The 21,255-nt window shown below is 29.1% G+C and overlaps 3 protein-coding genes across 4 annotated transcripts; 1 reads left to right on the top strand and 2 right to left on the bottom strand.

Moving 5' to 3' along the window:
- Positions 1 to 1,551: 1,551 nt before the first annotated feature.
- On the bottom strand, positions 1,552 to 10,718 carry LOC130442336 (lethal(3)malignant brain tumor-like protein 4). Its single transcript, XM_056776359.1, has 6 exons — positions 10,557 to 10,718; positions 8,232 to 10,407; positions 6,996 to 7,224; positions 5,180 to 5,491; positions 4,897 to 5,119; positions 1,552 to 2,195 (listed from the first exon to the last, which is right to left on the bottom strand). The coding sequence occupies exons 1-6, from the start codon at positions 10,565 to 10,567 to the stop codon at positions 1,682 to 1,684; spliced, it is 3,465 nt and encodes a 1,154-aa protein (XP_056632337.1). The 5' UTR covers positions 10,568 to 10,718; the 3' UTR covers positions 1,552 to 1,681.
- A 1,228-nt stretch (positions 10,719 to 11,946) lies between these two features.
- LOC130442337 (protein-L-isoaspartate O-methyltransferase domain-containing protein 1-like) lies at positions 11,947 to 17,881 on the top strand. 2 transcript variants are annotated; one of them, XM_056776360.1, is made up of 6 exons: positions 11,947 to 12,971; positions 14,106 to 14,320; positions 14,375 to 14,477; positions 14,528 to 14,721; positions 14,770 to 15,004; positions 15,058 to 17,881. In XM_056776360.1, the coding sequence occupies exons 1-6, from the start codon at positions 12,272 to 12,274 to the stop codon at positions 15,360 to 15,362; spliced, it is 1,752 nt and encodes a 583-aa protein (XP_056632338.1). In that variant the 5' UTR covers positions 11,947 to 12,271; the 3' UTR covers positions 15,363 to 17,881. The 2 variants fall into 2 exon arrangements, with proteins under 2 accessions (XP_056632338.1, XP_056632339.1); XM_056776361.1 differs by having other exon boundaries at positions 11,961 to 12,971; positions 14,537 to 14,721.
- Positions 17,769 to 19,459, bottom strand: LOC130442338 (cytochrome c oxidase assembly protein COX16 homolog, mitochondrial). The gene is made up of 2 exons (XM_056776362.1): positions 18,999 to 19,459; positions 17,769 to 18,104 (listed from the first exon to the last, which is right to left on the bottom strand). Exon 1 carries the CDS (start codon positions 19,414 to 19,416, stop codon positions 19,117 to 19,119), a length of 300 nt encoding a protein of 99 aa, XP_056632340.1. The 5' UTR covers positions 19,417 to 19,459; the 3' UTR covers positions 17,769 to 18,104; positions 18,999 to 19,116.
- Between the last annotated feature and the right edge of the window lie 1,796 nt (positions 19,460 to 21,255).

Raw genomic sequence — 21,255 nt, forward strand, 5'->3', positions numbered from 1 at the left:
TATCAAATTTAAACTTTGATTGTATGAAAAATGTCAATTTTTTTGACAATAACTTATCTTCAAAACGCACTTATAGTACGGTTAAAGATGGAAACGACTTACTACATTCAAAACATGAACATACAGCTGTTTATAGGTTAAATAGTATTCTGATTAAACAAGTAATTGATGTAAAACGTCACGTCATTTAAAAATCACTTCAATCGGTTATTTACATACTAATAGTGCTGTTAAATATGGAAAAAGTGTCATGAAACAGTCAAATATTAGTTCCCAAAATCGATTATCTTCAAAACGTACTTATACGGTTAAATATGGAAATAATTATCGAATTGACAGATTCAAGTTCGGAAAGTCAACTGTTTTAAAAACGTTGACACAGAGCAATTATTGAGTTAAGAATCGGGAATCGGTTGAGCCGCTTAATTACATGCTCATAATGCAGTTAAATCCGAAGGTAATAATTAAAAATACTCAGAAATATCGAAATAATGACCTGAAACAGTCAGTGATTAGTTCCCGCTCTTGATTATCTTCAAAACGTATTTATAGTACGGTTAAAAATGGAAATAATTATTTCGAATTGCGTTTGCGATTAACATTTCTGAAATACAGAGCGTTAAAGTACACATCAAAAATCAAGTTCAACTTTGAAGTCTTATATCTTGAAAAATAATGACTTTAGAAACATGAAAATTTCGCAGGGTCTACACAATTTCTTTATAAATCGATGGAAATTAAAACAAAATTACGTGGTATGAATCGTACTGAATTTTTCATGGTACTAAACCATTAGGTGATGAATTTGCAAAACAAAAATACATGATTTTAATTGAACAATCCTACAAAAGAAAATAACAAAAATTTGGATCTGATTTTTCAGTTTAATGTCCTAAAGATATTAATTTATTTTTGAAAAAAATCGAGATCGCGATCCCAATTAAAATTTCTGAGATACAGAATGTAGACATCAAAAATCAAGTATAAAAATTATGTTTAACTTTGAAGTCTTATATCTCGAAAAATAATTACTTTAGAAACTTAAAAATTTCATAGTTTCTAAACAAATTCTTCATAAATCGATGGAAATTAAAAGAAATTACGTGAAAGGATTGGTACTGAACTTTTCATACTACTAAACCATTAGTTGATTAGCGAAGAAAATACATGATTTTATTTGAAAAATCCTACAAAAGAAAATAACAAAAATTTTCATCTGATTTTTTAGTATAATGTTCTAAAAATATTAATTTATTTGTGAAAAAATCGAGATTGTTTTCTCGATTAAAATTTCTGAGATACAGAGCGTTAAACTAGACACATCGAAAAAAAGAATATTCAACTTTAAAGTCTCATATCTCAGAAGACAATCGCTTTAAAAATGTGAAAATTTCAAATTTTGTATACAATTTAGTACTGAAACCATAAAGAATAGAAGAAAATATGTGGTACAATTTTTGTCAAACAGAGGGATTAATAGTTACAGTTCAGCATAAAAACAATTTCTCATTCATTTATTGTATTTTTTTTGGAAAATACGGAATAAAACGATAAAAAAATGAAAATATTTATTATTCGTGAATAAAATTCGTAAATATATGTATATATTTATATGTATATATGTACAATAAATCAAACAATATGAACAAAACGATGAATAATAAAGAAAAAAAAAAAATTTTCACGAAAACAGTTTTTTAAACACTTGCTGCCTTAATAAAAGTATACTGTTGTACAATTTCAGTGCCGGACCGACTTTTATTTTCAATATAGTTAAAATGTCCTTTTGGCTCAACAATAACAACGCCTCGCCGTCGATGTCCTCCCTTCGGAACACCTCACTTATTTTATTACAACCCGGTATATTCGACACGAAACTCACGACTTCTCTGTTCGACCACAATCGGGGATCGAAATCGGTTTTTATGTATTTTTGCAAAAATTCCGAATGTTTCGCCCAAGATTTCCGTTCGGCCGGAACGATGTTCGCCCTTTCGATGAATTCGCGCGCGCTCTGCTCCACACTTTTCACGTCCAATTCTTTTTTCACCAGTTTCGGCGTTTCCTTCGTCGGTTTCTTTTCGGGCGGTTCTGCTTCTTCTTCTTCTTCCTCCTCTTCTTCTTCTACTTCGTCTTCGGACGCTGGTTTCGGTTCGGGTCGAGGGTGTTTTGGAGGGCGACCCGGACGAGGTTTACTGGAAACGAAAAATATCGTGAAAAGTTGGAAATTTTTGACAAAATTATTTCAAAAAGTCAAAGATGTCTTTTATAGTATCCATACAATGTAATAATTTTCACCCCTGAATAATGGATCGGAATTTATGAGGAAAAAAACACGTTTTTATTTGCAAAATCCCACAAATCATAAACAACAAAATTTCGATCTGAATTTTTGGAAAAATGCTCTTATTAAACAGGTCTATGAGAAAAAAATCGATATTATAAACATAGTACAAATTATTGATATACAGAGCTTTAAAGTAGAAAAATGCAAAATTAATGATCAACTTTATGGTCTTATATCTCAGAAAATATGAATATAAAAAATGAATAAATTTATATACAATTCTTTTATGAATAATGAAAATCTAAAGAAAATTTCTGGAATTGAACGTTTTCAAATTTTTCATAGGTGGAATAGATTGAAAAAAAAATACAAGACTTCACGTAAAAAATCGCACAAAAGAAAATAATGGAAATTTTGAGTTCATATTTTCAAAAAATCTTTTAAAAGGATCAATCTGTTTATAAAAAAAATCACTTCATCCTAAAGTTTGAAATTTCTGAAATACAAAGGGTTAAACTTGAGATTTGCTAAGTAGAGAAAAAATCAATTGTTAACTTTACGTTCCCATATCTCAGAAATTATAGATATAAAATAGGTGCAAATTTCATGATTTGCAGACAATTATTTTCTGAATCAATGGAAATTGGAAGAAAATTTCTGGAACAGAACGTACTAATATTTTTGATTGGTTGGAAATTTTGAAAGAAATAAAAAATACAAGCCTTCATTTGGAAAATCGCACAAAAGAGAATAATGGAAATTTTGGGTTAATATTTTCAAAAAATGATTCAAAAAATTCACTTTATCCTAGAGATTGAAATTTCTGAAATACAAAAAGTGAAATTAGAAATATTCAAAATCGAGAAAAAAATCAATTGTAAGCTTTACGTTCCCATATCTCAGAAATTATAGATATAATATAAGTGCAAATTTCACAATTTGTAGAAAATTCTTTTCTGAATCAATGGAAATTGAAAAAAAATTTCTAGAATTAAACGTAATGATATTTTTTATTGGTTGAAAATTTTGAAAAAAAATACAAGCCTTCATTTGGAAAATCGCAGAAAAGAAAATGATGAAATTTTTGAGCTGATACTTCAGAGAATTACTCTAAAAAGATAATTAATCCAAAAAAAAACTCCAGTTTGCCCTAATGATTTACATTTCCGAGATAAAGAGCGTTAAAGTACACACATAAAAAATTGAAGAAAAAAAATTATATTCAGCTTTGAAGTCTTATATCCCAGAATATATTGAAATTAGAAATGTGAAAATTTTAAGTATTGAAGAAAATTTTTCAATGAATTGATATGAATTCCAAGAAAATTTCTTAGCTCCGACATTTTTTATTCAAAAAACTATTAGTTCAAATTTTTAAAAAATAATACACTTTGTTTTAAAAATCGTACAAAACAAAATAATGAAATTTTTGAATTCTTTCTTTTAAACTTTAGCTCTAAAAAGTTCGATACATCACGAAAAAAATCATAATTGCCTTAACGATTAAAATTCCGGAGATGCAGCGTTAAAATAGAGAGATATCAAAAATCAAAGACTAAAATGATGTTCAACATTAAAGTTCCATATCTCAGAAAATAACACTAGAAACTTGAAAATTTACAGTTTCTAGACAATTCCTTCCTGAATCGACGAAAATTAAAAGAAAATTTATAGGTCAAAGTGAGTTGGAATTTCTATGTCCTAAACCATTATTTGAGAAAAAAACATGATTTCATTCGAAAAATGATACAAAAAGCAATAAAAAAATTTTGACTTGAAATTTTAGAATTATGTTCCTAAGATATTAATGTATTTGTAAAAAAATCAAGATTACATTCACGATTGAAATTTCTGAGATACAGAGCGTTAAAGTAGATACATCAAAAATCAGAGAAAAAAATGATGTTCAACTTTAAAGTCTCATATCTCAGAAAATAATGACTTTAGAAACTTGAAAATTTTACACATTCTAGATAATTTCTTCCTGAATCGACGGAAATAAAAAGAAAATTTATGGGTCGAAGAGTTTTCGAATTTTTATAAGTCCTAACCATTATTTGAAAAATTTGAGAAAAAAAAAACATGATTTTGTTTAAAAATCCTACAACAGGCAATAAAAAAAATGTTGATCTGAAATTTTAGAATGATATTCCTAAGATATTGATGTATTTGTAAAAAAATCAATATTACGTTCACGATTGAAATTTCTGAGATACAGAGCGTTAAAGTAGACACATCAAAAATCAAAGAAAAGACAATTATGTTCAACTTTGAAGTCATATCTCGAAAAATAATGACTTTAGAAACTTGAAAATTTCACACATTCCAGACAATTTCTTCCTGAATCGAAGGAAATTAAAAGAAAATTTATGGGTCGAAAAGTTCTGAAATTTTTATAAGTCCTAAAGAAAAGAATGATGTTCATCTTTAAAGTCCCATATCTCAGAAAAAAACATTATTAATATCGTAAAAAATTTGTAGAGATCAAAAAAAATTTCTTCCTTAACCTAAGGAGAATATAAAAAAGTTTCTGTTAGAAATAATTGCGCAATAAATTATTAAAAATAACAAATAATCTAATTTTTGTACGGTAAGATAAAAACACTTACATTTTACACTCTTTCGGTTCCCTGGAAACGGGCACGACCGCCGCCGGACTCTTATCCGGACTGAGCAATCTATCGGGTACGATTTTTTCGATATCCAAATTTTCATCCGAATAAGGACAATATTTTGGAGTGGAATGAACCGCGAATTTCGGTCCCTTTATATGCCCTTGTCCCCTACAACCGACAGTCGGGCATTCCAGAAAATCGTACACGTCATCGGGAGCTGAAGAGAAAAAAAAAACAAAATCAAAAAACGGGAGACGCACGCGGTGGAGCTTCTTACTTAGAGGAGGTTCTATGGGATGCCCGGTTTTTTGACACCAACCCATCGGGTGTATGTCTGGACTATCGTCATCCACCCAATAGCTGTAACGATCCGGCCAGCCGTCAAAATGTATCCTAATTTGATGTTCTTTGACGTCGTCGACTGTAGCCACCCTGATTAATTGGGGTACGCGTCGGTCGACGCTTTCGAGGCGCATGCCTCTCTTAAAACCGCAAGCGGGTCGTTGTTTGAACGCCCTCACCGGTGCAGCTACAGCTTTGCTTTCCTTCAAGTAAGTTTCCCAAGAAAACGACTCCGGATTCGGGTAATCTGGAAGATAAATCGCGAAAGGTCGAATATCGTAACTATAACGACATCCGAGATCAATATGGCAACGGCGCATTTAATTTGTAATCAATAAAAAGTAAAACTTTCAATTCGAAATATATGTAAACTTTATGATCCCAATTTTAGTATACGTAATGTGAAAATAATACAATTTATAGAAAAATCTTCCCAGAATTGATGGAAATTGGAAAAAAATTTCTGGAATGTACCGTTTTGAAAATATTTACTTATAAACTATCAAATGAAAAACTTAAAAAAAATACTTGTTTTCATTAAAAAAATCATACAACTGGCAATCATAGAAATTTTGAATTCATATTTTAGAAAAATCCTTTGGGAATAACGATATATAGAGAAAATAATAGAAATTGTTTCAACAGTTGAATTTTTTGAAATAGAGGGCTTTAAAGTAGAGACATGGAAAATAAAGAAAAAAAATTATAGTTAACTTTGAAGTCCCATATCTCAGAAAATAATAGCAATAGAATTTTGAAAATTCCATAGTTTACAAATAAAAGGATCATTACACAAAGAAAAAAATTTAAATTATCCTAACGATTCGAGTTTATGAGATAGAAGGCTTCAAAGTAGAAGCATGGAAAATCAAGAGAACAAAATTTAAATTCCCATTTCTCAGAAAATAATAGAAGTAAAAATGTGAAAATTTCACATGTTGTTGACAAACGGATCAATACAAAAATATGAATATCAATTTTGTCTGAACGAATGGTATTTGTGAGTTACAGGACATTAAAATGAAGATGTGAAAAATGCAGAGAAAAAATTATGATTAACTTTTAAGTCCTATATCTCAGTAAATAATGAAAATAGAATTTTGAAAATTTCACAGGATATAGACAAAAAGATCAATATAAAATTATAGAAATTAATTTTGTCCTAATGGTTGGTGTTTCTGAGATACAGAGCAATAAAATGGAGATACGAAAAATTCGAAGAAAAAATGATGGTTAACTTTGAACTTCCATATCTCAAAAAATAATAACAATAGAAATATGAAAATTTCACAGAACGTAGATCATTTTTTTTCAAAATCGATGAAAATTAAAAAAAAATTGTGTCACAAAACGTTTCGTTTCAAATTGGTATAATCAAAAAAACAATCATTTTTTTAGATTTATCTTAAAGAAACTCAAATACGAATATTCTAAACTTATTATTTGACGTACAGGTAATAATTATTGCATTGGTATTGTAATAGGAATCAAATATCTAATCTCCAAACCGATAATAAAATAATTACAAATACGAATCACTCAATCTAATAAAAACAAATTGTTAAATTCATTATTCCGATAACACAAGTCGATACATCACGCAAGAATCGAAAAAATCCATAAATCATGTGTCAGCGATAAAACAAAAAATATTTTAATGGTTTTTCCGAAGTCTTCCTGTCTAATAATCAAAACATAAAACGATAAAAATCGTTTCATTATCCACCGGTGATATGTTGTTGAATACTTACCATTAGGAGGTGTCAAGTTGTGCCCATATTGATCACACCAACCGACAGGATGGATATAAGGAGACGTAGGATCCGCCCAATAATCGTAGATGTCGTCCCAACTATCGAAATGCACTAAAATTCTATTATCCATCATGTCTCTGATTGTAGCTACACATACTAGTGATGTATTTTTCCTATCGACTGCCTCGAGCTTCATTCCCACTCTAAATCCGTTCGGACAAATGGCCTGGAAATGTTACCACGATTGTCAAACTATAGAGCTCATAGACTGCATTCCATTTGACAAAATTGGTTGTCATATTGACTATGTATTGATAATTAAATTGATTATTTGTTTATGACTATATTGACTACAATGTTCACTATGTTTTGACTACTATGTTGATTATAGATTGACTATTAATTGATGACTATATTGGCCATGTAATGATAATTATATTGACTATAATTTCGACTATACATTAATGACTATGTTGGCTACAATGTTCACTATGTTTTGACTACTATGTTGATTATAGATTGACTATTAATTGATGACTATATTGGCCATGTAATGATAATTATATTGACTATAATTTCGACTAAGAATTAAAGACTATATTGGCTACAATGTTCACTATGTTTTAACTACTATACTGACTATAGGTTGACTATTAATTGATGACTACATTGGCTACAAAACTGACTATATGTTAACGAATATGTAGGCTATATTATTGACTATGATATAGGCTACATTTTGACAACTTTACTCTTATAATAGTCTTATAAATTGAAGATTGTGAGGCCTATAATATTGACTAAATATTGATGGTTACAGTGTCTATAATATTGACTACATTGGCTATAATATTGACTATAAGTGGTGGAAATTGAAATATGGATAAAAATAAAGGTTTGCTGATCAATTTTGAAGAATGAGTGTACAATTTGAGTAATTTTTGGAAAAGAAATGATCAAGTCGAGGAGAAAAAGTAACGAAGAAGAATAAAAATAAGAACGAGGATAATAAAAAGGAAATTAAATATGCAATTTACATGGAAATAAATAAAAAATGAACAAATAGAACAGTGGAGGTACTAAGTGAGGTTAGATAGTCGTAGAATACGTGGAGAGGTGAAGAATAGACAATGAAATGGAATGTGTGAAGGAGAAAAATAAATAAAGGAAAAAAAATAGAATAGGTAATTTTCGGTATACATATAAGTGAAAAAATCGGAAAAGGACACTCACCTGTCCGGCCCTATTGGCGAAAAGATGTTTGGGAGCCGCAGTACTTTTCGTATATTTCAAATACTGGAACCAATTGAAATTATCGACCGTATATCCGGAAGGAGGTTGCAGCACGTGTCCATACTTTTCGCACCAGCCCATAGGGAAAATATCCATACTATCGGCGTTACACCAAAAATCATAATTATCAGGATAGCCGTCGAAATGTAACCTAATCCTGTAACCGACAACTTCTGCAACGGTAAGAACACAAAAATAAGAAGGGTGTTGAGGATCGACTCCTTCGAGTTTCATTCCCGGTCTGAAACCGTTTCTCGTATAAGGAAATGGATCTTTGAATAATTTGACGGGCGCCGGTTTGGCTTTGACGTGCTCCAAATATTTCGACCAAGAAAAACCTTTCTTTTTACACGCCCAAGGATACGACATGAACTTATCCTGGGAAACGTTGTTATCCATGGAATCCTCTTCGCTTTCGTCTTCTAATTTAATTATATCCGTTTCCGTTTTCGTTTTTTTCTTTTTCTTTTTGAACTTATCCGCTTTTTCCTTCTTCGTCAATTTGTTTTGATAATTATCCCTACAATCGTAGCTGCAAAATTTAGGATTTATGAAATCTGAAGACAGACCATAACAACCGCATTCCAAACAACGCATCTCCTCTTGATGATAATCAGTCTTCATTTTTTCTTTAGCTTTGGCCATTCTCTTATCAATGATCGCTTTGTATTCCGATTCGGTTATATATTCGATTAAATTGAATTCGTTTAATATAAATTTGATTTCGGAACCTGGTAAAGTACCAATACCGTCGTCCCAAGTCAAAACTTTCTGTAAATCGCAATCTTCCAATTTCAAAAAAGGTTTTTCTTTTATTAATTCGATTTCCACTTCGCTCGTTAAATTTTTCTTCGATTCCTCCTTTGTTATTTCGATGGAAGATGGTTTACTTATTATTTCATTACCATAACCATCCGTCGAAGTTACTTCCATTTCATCGTAACCTTTAATGCAAGTCAACGTCGATTTTCTTCTACGTTCCTTTTCCTGTGGTTTCTGAGGAGCTGGTATACTTATAACCACGCTATTATCGACTTCGCTATCAATATTCGTTTCTTTATTATCTGAAATTAAACCTGCGTTATTATTACTAACTAATAAATTACTAGTTTTGTCCGTTTTACGATCTAAATAATTGTAATTCTTTTTTAATATCGATACTCCGTGCTTGGGAAACTTCGTCGGTAATTTATTTAGTATCACAGAAGTTCTTATTTCACTTTGGGACCCAACCGAATCTTCGGTAATACTCAATTCGTAAGTTTTGTTAGTCAGATCGTTTTTTTCCGGGCTATCCAAATCGATTACTTCATCACACACTAATTTTTCTTCACTATTACTATCCCCGTCTACACTATTTTCACTATTACACATTACCATCGATGGTTCCACTTGTATTTGACCATCGCTTATTTTAAAATTGTTGTAAACTTTCGGTTGGGTAACAACTGGTTCTGATATTGGTACGGGCATCGGTAATATGGCTAATTTTGGTTGAACGGTGCTTGTAGTTGTTGTAGCAAGTCTGTTTGTTGTTAATTTAGGCATTGGAGCGAATAGGAATTTTTGTTGTTGATTTTGCGATTGTATAAACGTATTTACGTTGTTATTATTTAATATAGTATTAGTTTCGTTTAGTTTATTTGACGGTTTTAACATTGTAAAAACCCCAGCGATTTTTGTTCCACCCGAAACTGTAACCGGAACTAAAGGCACCATATTTCCTTGAGGTTTATGTATAACTAAAGGAGTTTGTCTATTTGTAGTAAAAATTACGTTAGGATTTGTTGTTAAACTAATCGATGTAGTTACATTTGAACTACTTTTGCTCCCATTATGATCTACTGTTGCTAATTGAAAATTATTCACAATTACGTTACTATTTGATTTATTAACAGAAGAAAACGACGTTTTCGAATTATTTTGTATATAAACTAAAGGTAAAACTTGAGTTTTCATTGTAACAGAAGTTGGTGGATCACATTTAGAAATGGTTACATCTGGAGAATTATTTTCTATAATAAGTTGATTACTGTTTGAATTAATATTTATTTTCGAGGTATCCAAATCTTCTCGAGAAATTGTTAATTCTGTAGATGTGAATGAAGACATTTCTCTGCAAAAACCGTAAATTCCAAAATTACTTTTCTTTTTTTTAAAAAAAGAAAAAATAGAAACTACTACATAATTATTAAATTAGAAGTGACTCGATATTCTAATCAATTATATTAAAAGTACAACTAAATCGAACGAAAAAAAATATACCTTATTAACATAATTCAAACTCTAACTATATAAAAATATAAAATATATTAGTTCGATACAGATATAAAAGTCCTTGTCTGACGGTTGTGACTGTTCACTACATCACGAAACTTTTCTATTTTATAAAATAAAACTCAAGGTAAACAATATCTTACTCGTATAAACGAAATAAAAAAATTAAAATTTAATTATAAATACCTTTACAAATACTCCATAACCACTACACTATTAAAAAACTTAAATTTTATGACAGAACCAAAAAGTATTCATCAGATTTTCACAAATATATGTAAGATTATGAACTCGCATGCGCGTTCAGTGAGTGGGGAGTCGATTTCCCTAAAATTTTCGCGCTTTAACACATTTCAAAAATTTTTTTAATATAAAAACACATTTTTCTTCAAATTTAACTAAATCATAATATCATAAACCTATTTATTGATTGATTTTATACAAGATATAAAAGAAGCGAGTCCTAGTTTAAATTTATATCGTTTTTTTATATGACACCATTTACTTATTTAACATAACTAGATAACTTACATCACACGATGGATGGAATGTTAAATGTTATTTACAGGTCGACTATTAAAATAGAAACTAAAATATAAAAACAAATATTGAACTTAAAATTAATTATACGATTGATTATTCGATACCTTAATTTAATAATATTAATATACAAAACAATTTACGTTAAAGGAAATGGAAGCCATTATTATAATGAATGTCAAACAATGATTTTAAAAATAAACATTCTTTTAAAACCAAATTACTAGTAATAAATACGATATAATAACTATTTTAATAAGTAATATATTTATTTTAATCGTATTATAAGAACAAACACGAGTTTTTAATATAATTTAACTACATGTTTATATAGGTATAAAAAATCCTATCATCGTTTTATATATAAAAAAAATACGTGCACGCTATTACAATAGATTTATTTAAATAAAAATAAATCGATATTAAAGTTATAGTTTTAGTTTAATAATTTTTAAATATCTATTTAAAATGTCAAACCCGTAAAATTATTTTTCGTTATATATTATTTGCAATTGATATTTAACGAATATATTATAGATTAATTATTTTTTGAATCTCCGAATTTTTATATTTAGATAATATATGTTTTTGTAATGTTCTATTAATTAGATAAATAAATTACCTGAATAGATGTTTAATTAAACGCTTGCGCGGATTTCTACGTAGTTGCCGGATTTCATAAATTTAAATATTTATATAATATTTATCACTAAATCACCTATATCTTAGAAAATATTTTTTTACTACTACTTTTTATAATATATCTGACATTAGTAATAAATAAACATGCATAAAATCTTTCATATAAATATAGAGTAGATTCAATTAAATAAATAATAGAACTGGCAACATGTTTGTGTTATGAAGGAGAAAACGAAAACAGCTGGTTGATCTCCCACTTGTATAGTTAATTCTAGGTATTCAACGTTCTAAAATACATTATTTGACGCTAGTGATTGTTTTGAACTATTTAGTGTGAATGTGCTCGATAATTAGTTATGCATTCGATAAAGTTAAATGACGATTTTAATGTATCGAATAGTGTTTAAAAAAAGATTAGAAACCACCATTTTGTGAACGTACTTCGTGTTGTTTTGTTCCTCATTTTATTGACGTAGAATGTCAGTGCTTATTTACTAAAGATATTTTTCTGTACGATAAAAATGGGTGGCGTTGTGAGTTCTGGTCAAAATAACGACGATCTTATAGACAATTTACTCGAGGCAGATTATATCAAAACACCTCTAATAGAAAGAGTTTTTCGTGCAGTTGATAGAGCCGAATATTTTTTACCAGAAGGTAGAGCTAACGCTTATAAGGATTTAGCATGGAAATTCGGTAATCTACATTTATCGGCCCCGTGTATTTACAGCGAAGTAATGGAAGGACTTTGCCTAAAACCCGGATTATCGTTTTTAAATTTAGGATCCGGTACTGGTTATTTAAGCACCATGGTGGGTCTCATTATCGGTCATTACGGTATCAATCACGGTATAGAATACCACAACGAAGTCGTTCAATACGCCAACAAGAAACTGGAAGATTTCAAAAAATATTCTGGAAGTATCGACGAATTCGATTACTGCGAACCGAAATTTATACAAGGAAATTGTTTGTGCCTTACCACTGAGTGTAACGCTCAGTACGATAGAGTTTATTGCGGCGCCGCTTGTCCTGAACAATACGCAAGTTACATGAAAAATTTACTCAAAATCGGCGGGATACTCGTAATGCCTCTCGATGATCAATTGATGCAAATTAAACGTAATTCAGAGACTAGTTGGGAAGTTAAATCGTTGCTACCGGTGTCTTTTGCTTCACTTATCCAACCAACAGAAGGAAAACAAGATTGGGTGCAATTAAGTGAGTCATTTATTTCATTATAACACCAAATTTCTGTTTATGCGAATTTTTTTATTGATAAAATTTACTTATGCCCTTTTTTACGATTTTTTCATTTAAGAGTTTAAATTAACTGATAACAGACGTATTTTACTTTGTTGAGATTAGTTTTTGCGACATTATTAGTTCAGAGATGTTTTTTGATATATAAGTGTTTGATATCTATTTTTGTATAAGAATTATAAATCTTCGTTCCAACCCATCAAAAAACTTTCTTTAGTACGGTAACGATTCTGCATAATATAAATTACATGTTCTAACTGGACAGGTACCATTATACCAACGATTCTATTTTGTGTTCCAACTGACTTAGTTATCATCTTTGAACTGTTTCCGGGACTGTTTTTGTTTTATGTTCAGTTTTCGACCACCAAACAAGCATTGCATGGGTTTGGTATATCCGTAATACCATTTTAATGTTTAGTACCATGTGTTACCCCAACAAGCTTGCAAAAAGTCCATATACCTTGTTCAGGTGATTGTTCCAAGTAAATAATTCATCCAGGAGAGTTTGTTTCATTGGTATTGAATCTTGTTTAGCTTGTTCTGGGCTGTTTTTCGTTCAGTTTTTGACCACCAAATAAGTGCCACATGGGTTTGATGACTGGTATAATAAAGGGCTGTAGTAGGGTATATTAACATTGCCCTTGTAATACCTAGACAGATAACCCTTTTGAAACTTTTGCTTCATTGGAAAATATTAATTTGGTTCCAGTAAGTATTTTTGTATGATGGTTCTTCTTTAAATGGTACAAGTGACGTTTTACTGGGGTTGATCGGGATTTATTCCTCATCACTACATTTTTCGTTTGTGTTTAGGGGTAGAAATTATACCCTACTAGATCATTTGTGTACTCTAGGAATGTAAATCCAAAGCTGCCAAGTCTATTGAGGATTTGGTCCACTACCAATGACCACAGTAGGGGTGTTTGGATTCCTTCTTGAGGACAGCTCTTTACTGTAGCAGCAGTGGTAGTTTTTTTTCAGTTTTATACCTACATAGCTGAGACTAGAGTTTACAAAAATATTTTAGGCTACAGACATACTGTAAAATATATAATTTGTATTTTTTTAAATTTTATTCAATATTTCTAGTGGAAATTGAGCCTCAATCACTACAAGTACTCTGTAGGGCTACAATAAGAAATATTTTGAGAAAAAACGTAGAAATGGAACATCCCCCGGTTAAACGTCAATCTAATATAACCACCAAAGCCCCAAAGAGAAAGAGAGCCCTAAGAAGATTAGTAGTACCTTTATTTGACTCTGAAGATAGTTCCGATGATGAAAGACATGTTAGAATCAGTGCTGTATGTAATATTTATGAAAATAAATTTTTTTTTAATTATTAAATTTTTCTACAGGGTAGAAACCGTGATGGTGGTCGAGCTTCATTCAGAGAAGATAATGGGGGTTTTTTCAATTTCGTTTTAGGTTCGGTTAGAGATGGTAGAACGTTTTTTTCAGGTATATACCCAGTAATATTATCGATAAAAAAATGATTGTCTTGTATTTAGCTTCTTTAGATGAAAGAAATAACAGTAGTGGTAGAGAAAATAACACAGAAACCGAATTATCTAGCGAAGATAATAGAATGGAAACCGATACTGCTGAATCCACCAAAGAATGTAATAAGAAACCTAAAATAGAAACGGAAGCTGTAATAGAACACAGACCGAGTACAAGAAACGCAGAATGTACTAATGGAGATGTAAGTACAGTTTCCATGTGGAAAATGAAATTAAGGAAATAATTTCAGGTTAATGATGGTGTCGAAGACCAAAATGGAAGTTTAATAGATTCGATGAACGAGATCCACAACGTTTTCGTCGACGTTATAAATGTATTGAGGAACGAAACTGACGTTAACACCGAAGAGGAACCTCGAAGCGGTCCTAGCGAAGAGAAAAAAAAAAGGGAAAAATTCGATAGCGGATTAGGGGAGGAGATTGCTTTTAATCACGCAGTTTCGTCAGAAGATGATACAATTGAAGGTAAATCGAATCGGATTATTCAAAATATTGTTTAAATAATTTTTTTTCTGTAGATGCCCGTTGTAGTAGTGACGAAGAAGGTAACCATAACGAAAAGGGGAATAAACGTAGTCAGTTAAGCGAAAATAAAAGTTCTTCTTCTATATTGAAATGGCGTCGTATCGAGAGCGATATTCAAGGGATGTTTATTGATAGCAGTAGCAGTAGTGATAATGAAAATGATACTCAAAAGAAAATCGACGATAACGAGATGAGGATGTATAAGAGTCCTTATACCGAACATATGAAAGCTAAAATTCAACAGTTACCATTACCGACTATTTTGAAGAAATATATTAATTATTATAGAGACTTTTAGTGAGTTTTGTGATTAGTGTTTATAACGCGGTTGTACAGGTAGTAAGTGTTTTTATGTTTTTTTTTTTTAAATTAAAAAATTATCGGTCAAACTAGCTTCAGGAATAATTGTTTTTTACTAATTTTATGAGAAATGGTTGTGGTTTGTCGAATTTGTTAGGTATTTCGATGATATTTATTCGATTTTGTTTACAACTTCGTCCTGATTTCGATTTTTCTGTATTTTTTTACTTATTTATCTAAATTTTTTTTCCTAATATCTACTTTTCTTTTTAATCAGATTCATGCTCTAATTTTATAAGAAATTACACTATTTTTTTAAATTTATTGCAAATATTCTACCCTATTTTGCTTTGCCACCAATTTCTCTATAAACATCTTCGAAACAATTTGTTTTTTGATGTAGTTTTGGAATTTTATAGCAAATTTTCTTTATTTTCTTCTTTACTTTGTGTACAGCTTCTCTTCGATATAAATTTTTCTCTAAACTCAAATTTTTTTTCTTCGTTAGTATATATAAAAAATTCATTTCTTTTTCCTTCTTTTATGCAACTTGTTCTTATTTCATGGAAATTTGCATTACTCATTGAAATTTATTACAAATAACTTGTCTGGTTATGAATTTTTTTTATTATCTGTGGCCCTTTATTCCGTTAATTATCTCAACAGGTTTTCTTAAACATCCCTTCTGATCAATCTCTTTTTTCATTATCTAAACTTCATTTTCTATCATTTACTTTTGTTTCTATTTATATTGTTGCAATTATCTTATGGGATATTGCACCATTTGTATTTTATGGTAAATCTTCTTTATTAACCCACTTGTTTTGTTAATATCTTTGTTTTGGTACCAATTTCAACAATTTTCTCTTGATTGTCTCAGTTTCATTTTCTACGATTTACTTTTGGTTTCGTTTATATTGTTGCACTATTTTTATGGGAAATTGATCTATTTTTGGAATTATATAGCAAATTTTCTTTTGTTTCAAGCTTTGTTTTAGTACTGAATTCCCTATAAAATCCTTCGATTTATTTCATTTTCTCACTCATTTATCTAAATTTCTTTTCCTAGTATCTAGTTTTGATTTTGTCTATATTGTGGTTCAGTTTTAATGCATTATTGTTTGAGGTTTATTTGAAATTTCCTCGAATTTTTTATTTTTAGTTTTGTTTTGGTACCAATTGTTCTAATCGAAACTCTTTGCTAGTTTATCTAAATTTCATTTCCTTTTACTTCTATCCATATTATATTTCTTATTTAAGGGGAATGAAGCTATTTTTTGAATTTCATAACAAGTCTTATCTATTAAATAATTTTCCCTCCTATTTTATTTCAAACTTTGTTTTGGTACCAATTTCTTCATAAATTCCTTATTTTCTCACTCGTTCACCTAAATTTCTTTTTCTGGTACTTACTTTTCCTTTTGTTTGTATTGTTGCACTATATTTATGGGAAATTGGCCATTTTCGGAATTTTATAACAAATTTTGTTCATTTTCCCTCCTTTGCTGTTTTTAGCTTTATTTCGGTACCAATTTTTCTAATTGAAACTCTTCGATAGTTCATCTAAATTTCATTTTCTACTTTTCATTATAGCTTCAAATGATATTGATCCAACCTGTTGAAATTTATTGCATTTCTTCTTTATTTTTCTTTCTTCCTTTTCACGTTTTGAATAATTTTTCATTTCGCAGTTATCTTACTATCTAATCTTCATTTAAAATATGAAACTGTCTCTCATTAAATTTAGTGTTTCCTGTTTCTAGAAAAATAATTCGCTTTTAAAATCTAAATAAAAAACATAAAAACATTTTTTATAAATATCCCAATTTATGATATTAAAAAAATTTAAAATAAAATTATTTTCTCAGTTAGCTAGTTATAAAAATAAAATATAATTTGTGTATTTCGTGCTTTCTAAATTCCTTATAACGAACAAAATTAATTTAAACCCAATAAATATTGCTCAAATATAGAACTTAGATCAATTTTATGTGATTTAGATGGTTATGTATGACATAATTCGAATTTATACATTTCCGAGAAAAAAAAAATACAAATTAACACATTTTTACAATATTTCTGCCCCCATAAAAACGTCACTTTCTTCCATATTGAATCAATTCTAATTCCAACTTATTCCACGGAAAGTTATTCTTCCCTAATTTGAGTTTTCATTGTATATTTTTATGTTTTCATACTTATTATTAAAGTGAAGTTTGTTATATTTTCAAATTTTAATGATTTTCCGAAATAATACATAGGACAAACTAGCATAAAAACGTTATAAATGATAAAGGAACATTTTGATAATTTATTGCAATTGTAAATGATAGTTATATTGAAATAACCGAAAATTACAACTTTATTTTCGTGAAAATATAAGAAAACTTGAGAAACTGTTTACCTACGTATATTTATTCATTACGTTAGTTGTATTCGAACAGAATTTAATTTTTGTGGAACTTTATGTATAAATCATCAATTTAAGTTGGGAATAATAAATTAGATGAGAAATCACGTTAATACTTTCTTTTTGACCCATTTTGTCCAATTCGATTGATAAAAAAATTATTTTATAAATCTTCAAGCCATCCAAAAGTTTCTTTCTATTCCGATAGACTAATTTCCCCTTTCAGAGCCTTCCTTATTAAAATATTTTTCCATTTCGATCCGTTCATTATGAATTTTAATTATAAACTCCACCACGTATTTATACCAAAAAGGAATTTCTCGAATCGTTCTAGAAAATAAATAAATAAAAATGCCTTTTTCCTGGAAATTGATTAAAAAAAATATAAACGAATTTCCGTTATGATTAAAATATGACCAAAAAAACGATGATCGAAGATCATCGCATTCGCCAAATTTTAAACTACTCCATAACCGAATCAACTTCACGGTCTATGTCGTGGAAGAGTTCTTAACAGTATTTTATTCCCTCTTCAGTTTTATTTTTCGTCCTATTTGCTTCTATATCGACTATTTTGTCTTCCTAATCCAATATTTTATTTTCTAATCTTCAATTTCCGGTGCCCCCATTTTGTCATTTTATATAGTTCCTTCAAATCCTACTCTACTTTTCACTGTAGCAAAATCCGATGTAATTTTTCTTATTTTCATCTTATTTCTTATCCGGTTGAATCAAATCGTGCCCCATTTGCTTAGACTCGTTCGCCCTTCTAGTCCTCCATGTTTTATTCCAAAATATTCACTTTTTCTCCTCCATTTGATTCATAATTGCACATTCATTATTCTTTGTAGTCATTACAACCTAGTTAAATCTTTTGATTCGCCCCTTTTGCCCTATTTTCTTCTATATTTCCTATTTTTTCTCATTTTCTAATCCATGACTCATCCATCCTCCTGAATCCTACTTTTCTTATTAATTGTTAAATCCAATTGAATTTTCTTGCTCTCTTAATTTTTTCTTTCTGTAGCACCAATATCTCCAAATTCTCTTTCTATTCTTCACCATTTTCCCTTCTTTCTCTTCCATTTAATTTTTCACTACATTTTTCAATATTCCTTGTATTTTCACTTTAAGTACATTTTTTTCAAGAACAATAATGGTTTTGATTGTACAGGTAAGTATTTAATATTTCATATGTAATAACAAAACCGTGTACATACTTACCCAATATATAGATTACATAACAATCAAGTTTAATGAATCGAACAAACTTAGTTAAAACTACGAATTTTATATTTACAATTATCACAGGATCATTTATTTTATTAACAAATAATACTAATTATTTTACAATCGGTTCTTCCCACGGTCTTGGTCCTCTAACTTGTTCCCAATTATCGATATCGAGATTTTTAATTTTCTCGTATTCACTTTCCAAAGTCACCTCGCCCGGTTTTTTCATTTCTATACCTAATTTTTCCAATTCTTCCCTTTTTACTAATGATACCCTAGAAAATTGGTATCGAAGATTAGTAAATTCTCTTAAACCGAACGAACCTCCAATCATTAAAACGAAAAACGGTAATCCGAATTTAACAATCCTTTTGTTTAACAATCTTGAAATTTTGGATACTTGTGCCATTGTTAATTTTCTATATTAATTAAGGTTATGTCATTATTATCGACAAAAAAAGAAGAAGTGTGAAATTAACCTACCTCACACGTCCATAAATCAATTTACGTTAATATGGTTGCCTATCTTATAGTACATAAATAATAAATATAAAATAATCTATTTTAATACATTATTGCGTTTAATTTCTATACTAATTTTTATTAAATAATCTGTAAATAACCCCTGATATAATGTAATATAAATTTGGAGTGTATCATTTAAATGACTGATTTCAACTTCTAGCCTGTTACATAAATTTTATTGAAACCGAAAGTAAAATAACCATAGAGATATTACAGTATTATCTCTATGGAAATAACTCGATCGACGTAGATGCAAAAGCTGTAGAAATATATATAGGCGTAGATAAATTAGGCTCGCATTGAAAAAGAATAAGAAGAAAATTTATAAAAACGTTCGATTTAATATAATCATAAACTTTTTAATTTTAAACTCAAATGTTATTAAAATAATGAAAAGTAGCAAATACAAAAACCAATGTTTTCATAATGTTCTTTGTTAATAAAAATGGAAAAATAAATTCGCACTTATAACTGTTATACATTTTTAAGTACGTCAATGTTATTTAACATGAAGTACATTCATGTTACATGTACATAATGAAGTAAAACAACTTTTACTTATTGACAGTTGACAAAGAAATCCAAGTCGTGTTCTGAACTGTATGTACATAATAATCAAGATACCTCGGTTTTAAGGAGCTTTTTGTGTTTCATTTACAAGTATATATAAAGCGTGTCTCGAAAAAAAACACGTCATATTAAAACGAGTTCACCCGGTATAATGACTATTTTTTAAATATGGGACGTGTTTTAAAATTAGTTACGGCGAGACTTATTTCGGTATTAATAACCTGATTGACCTTTGATTATTTATTGACAAAATTACTCCGAGACAAATTATAAAATAGTAATAATAATGTGATTAATTTTTCAAGGTCGTATTATATTGAGTTCAAATGTTATGTCGAAATAATTCATAGAAATAACTAATATTATTTGAAAATAGAAAAAATCATAGTTTGAGCTAAATTTCGAAATTCTTCGTATGAAAAAATATCAATTTTTTGCAGGGCAGTAATTTCTTCATTTAATGCCTACTTTAAACAAAAATTTTATGAAAGATTTTAGACGCAGTGCTGCCGTTCTTTTCAAATTTATCTCATAATTATATTTTATGATGAACCGAATGAGTCGTTCGTTGAACATTTAAATAAATAATTTATATAGCAACCGATAAATATCAAAATTTCGACATTTATTTATTATTACGAATTTAAAATATACAATGTTTCTTATTAATTTTTTTTCGTGATTAATATCAAATTTTTTATACCGATTCGGTTATTTGATAATTATCTAATTCCTGTTCTAAATATTTCGTATCTGTATATAATTACTTATAAAAATAATCATATACTTAGAAGGTCAGTTCATTAAAAAATAAATATTAAATTAGTTATAGAATATTTAGCTGTGACTAAGTTATATTAGTCGATATTGAAGTATATTAACAAAGCTATTCATAGAAATAGAAAAAGTTCTATACTTTCATAAAGCGGACAAGTTATTTATTTTCATATAAAAAAAAATTAAATATTCATATTAGGTTTACGAAATCATTGCTACAGTAAAAGAATCCTGTTTTCTGAAATGTTTTGTATTTATTGTTACGACTCTTGATATTTTAGCCACATCCGATTTTAGACTGGGCGTTTCTATCTACATCTGAAATTGTATCAATTATGACATTTTTTTAATTGGATTTATACGCCCACTAATTTTT

This window comes from Diorhabda sublineata, chromosome 4, assembly GCF_026230105.1.
Source record: "Diorhabda sublineata isolate icDioSubl1.1 chromosome 4, icDioSubl1.1, whole genome shotgun sequence".
Lineage (NCBI taxonomy): Eukaryota > Metazoa > Arthropoda > Insecta > Coleoptera > Chrysomelidae > Diorhabda > Diorhabda sublineata.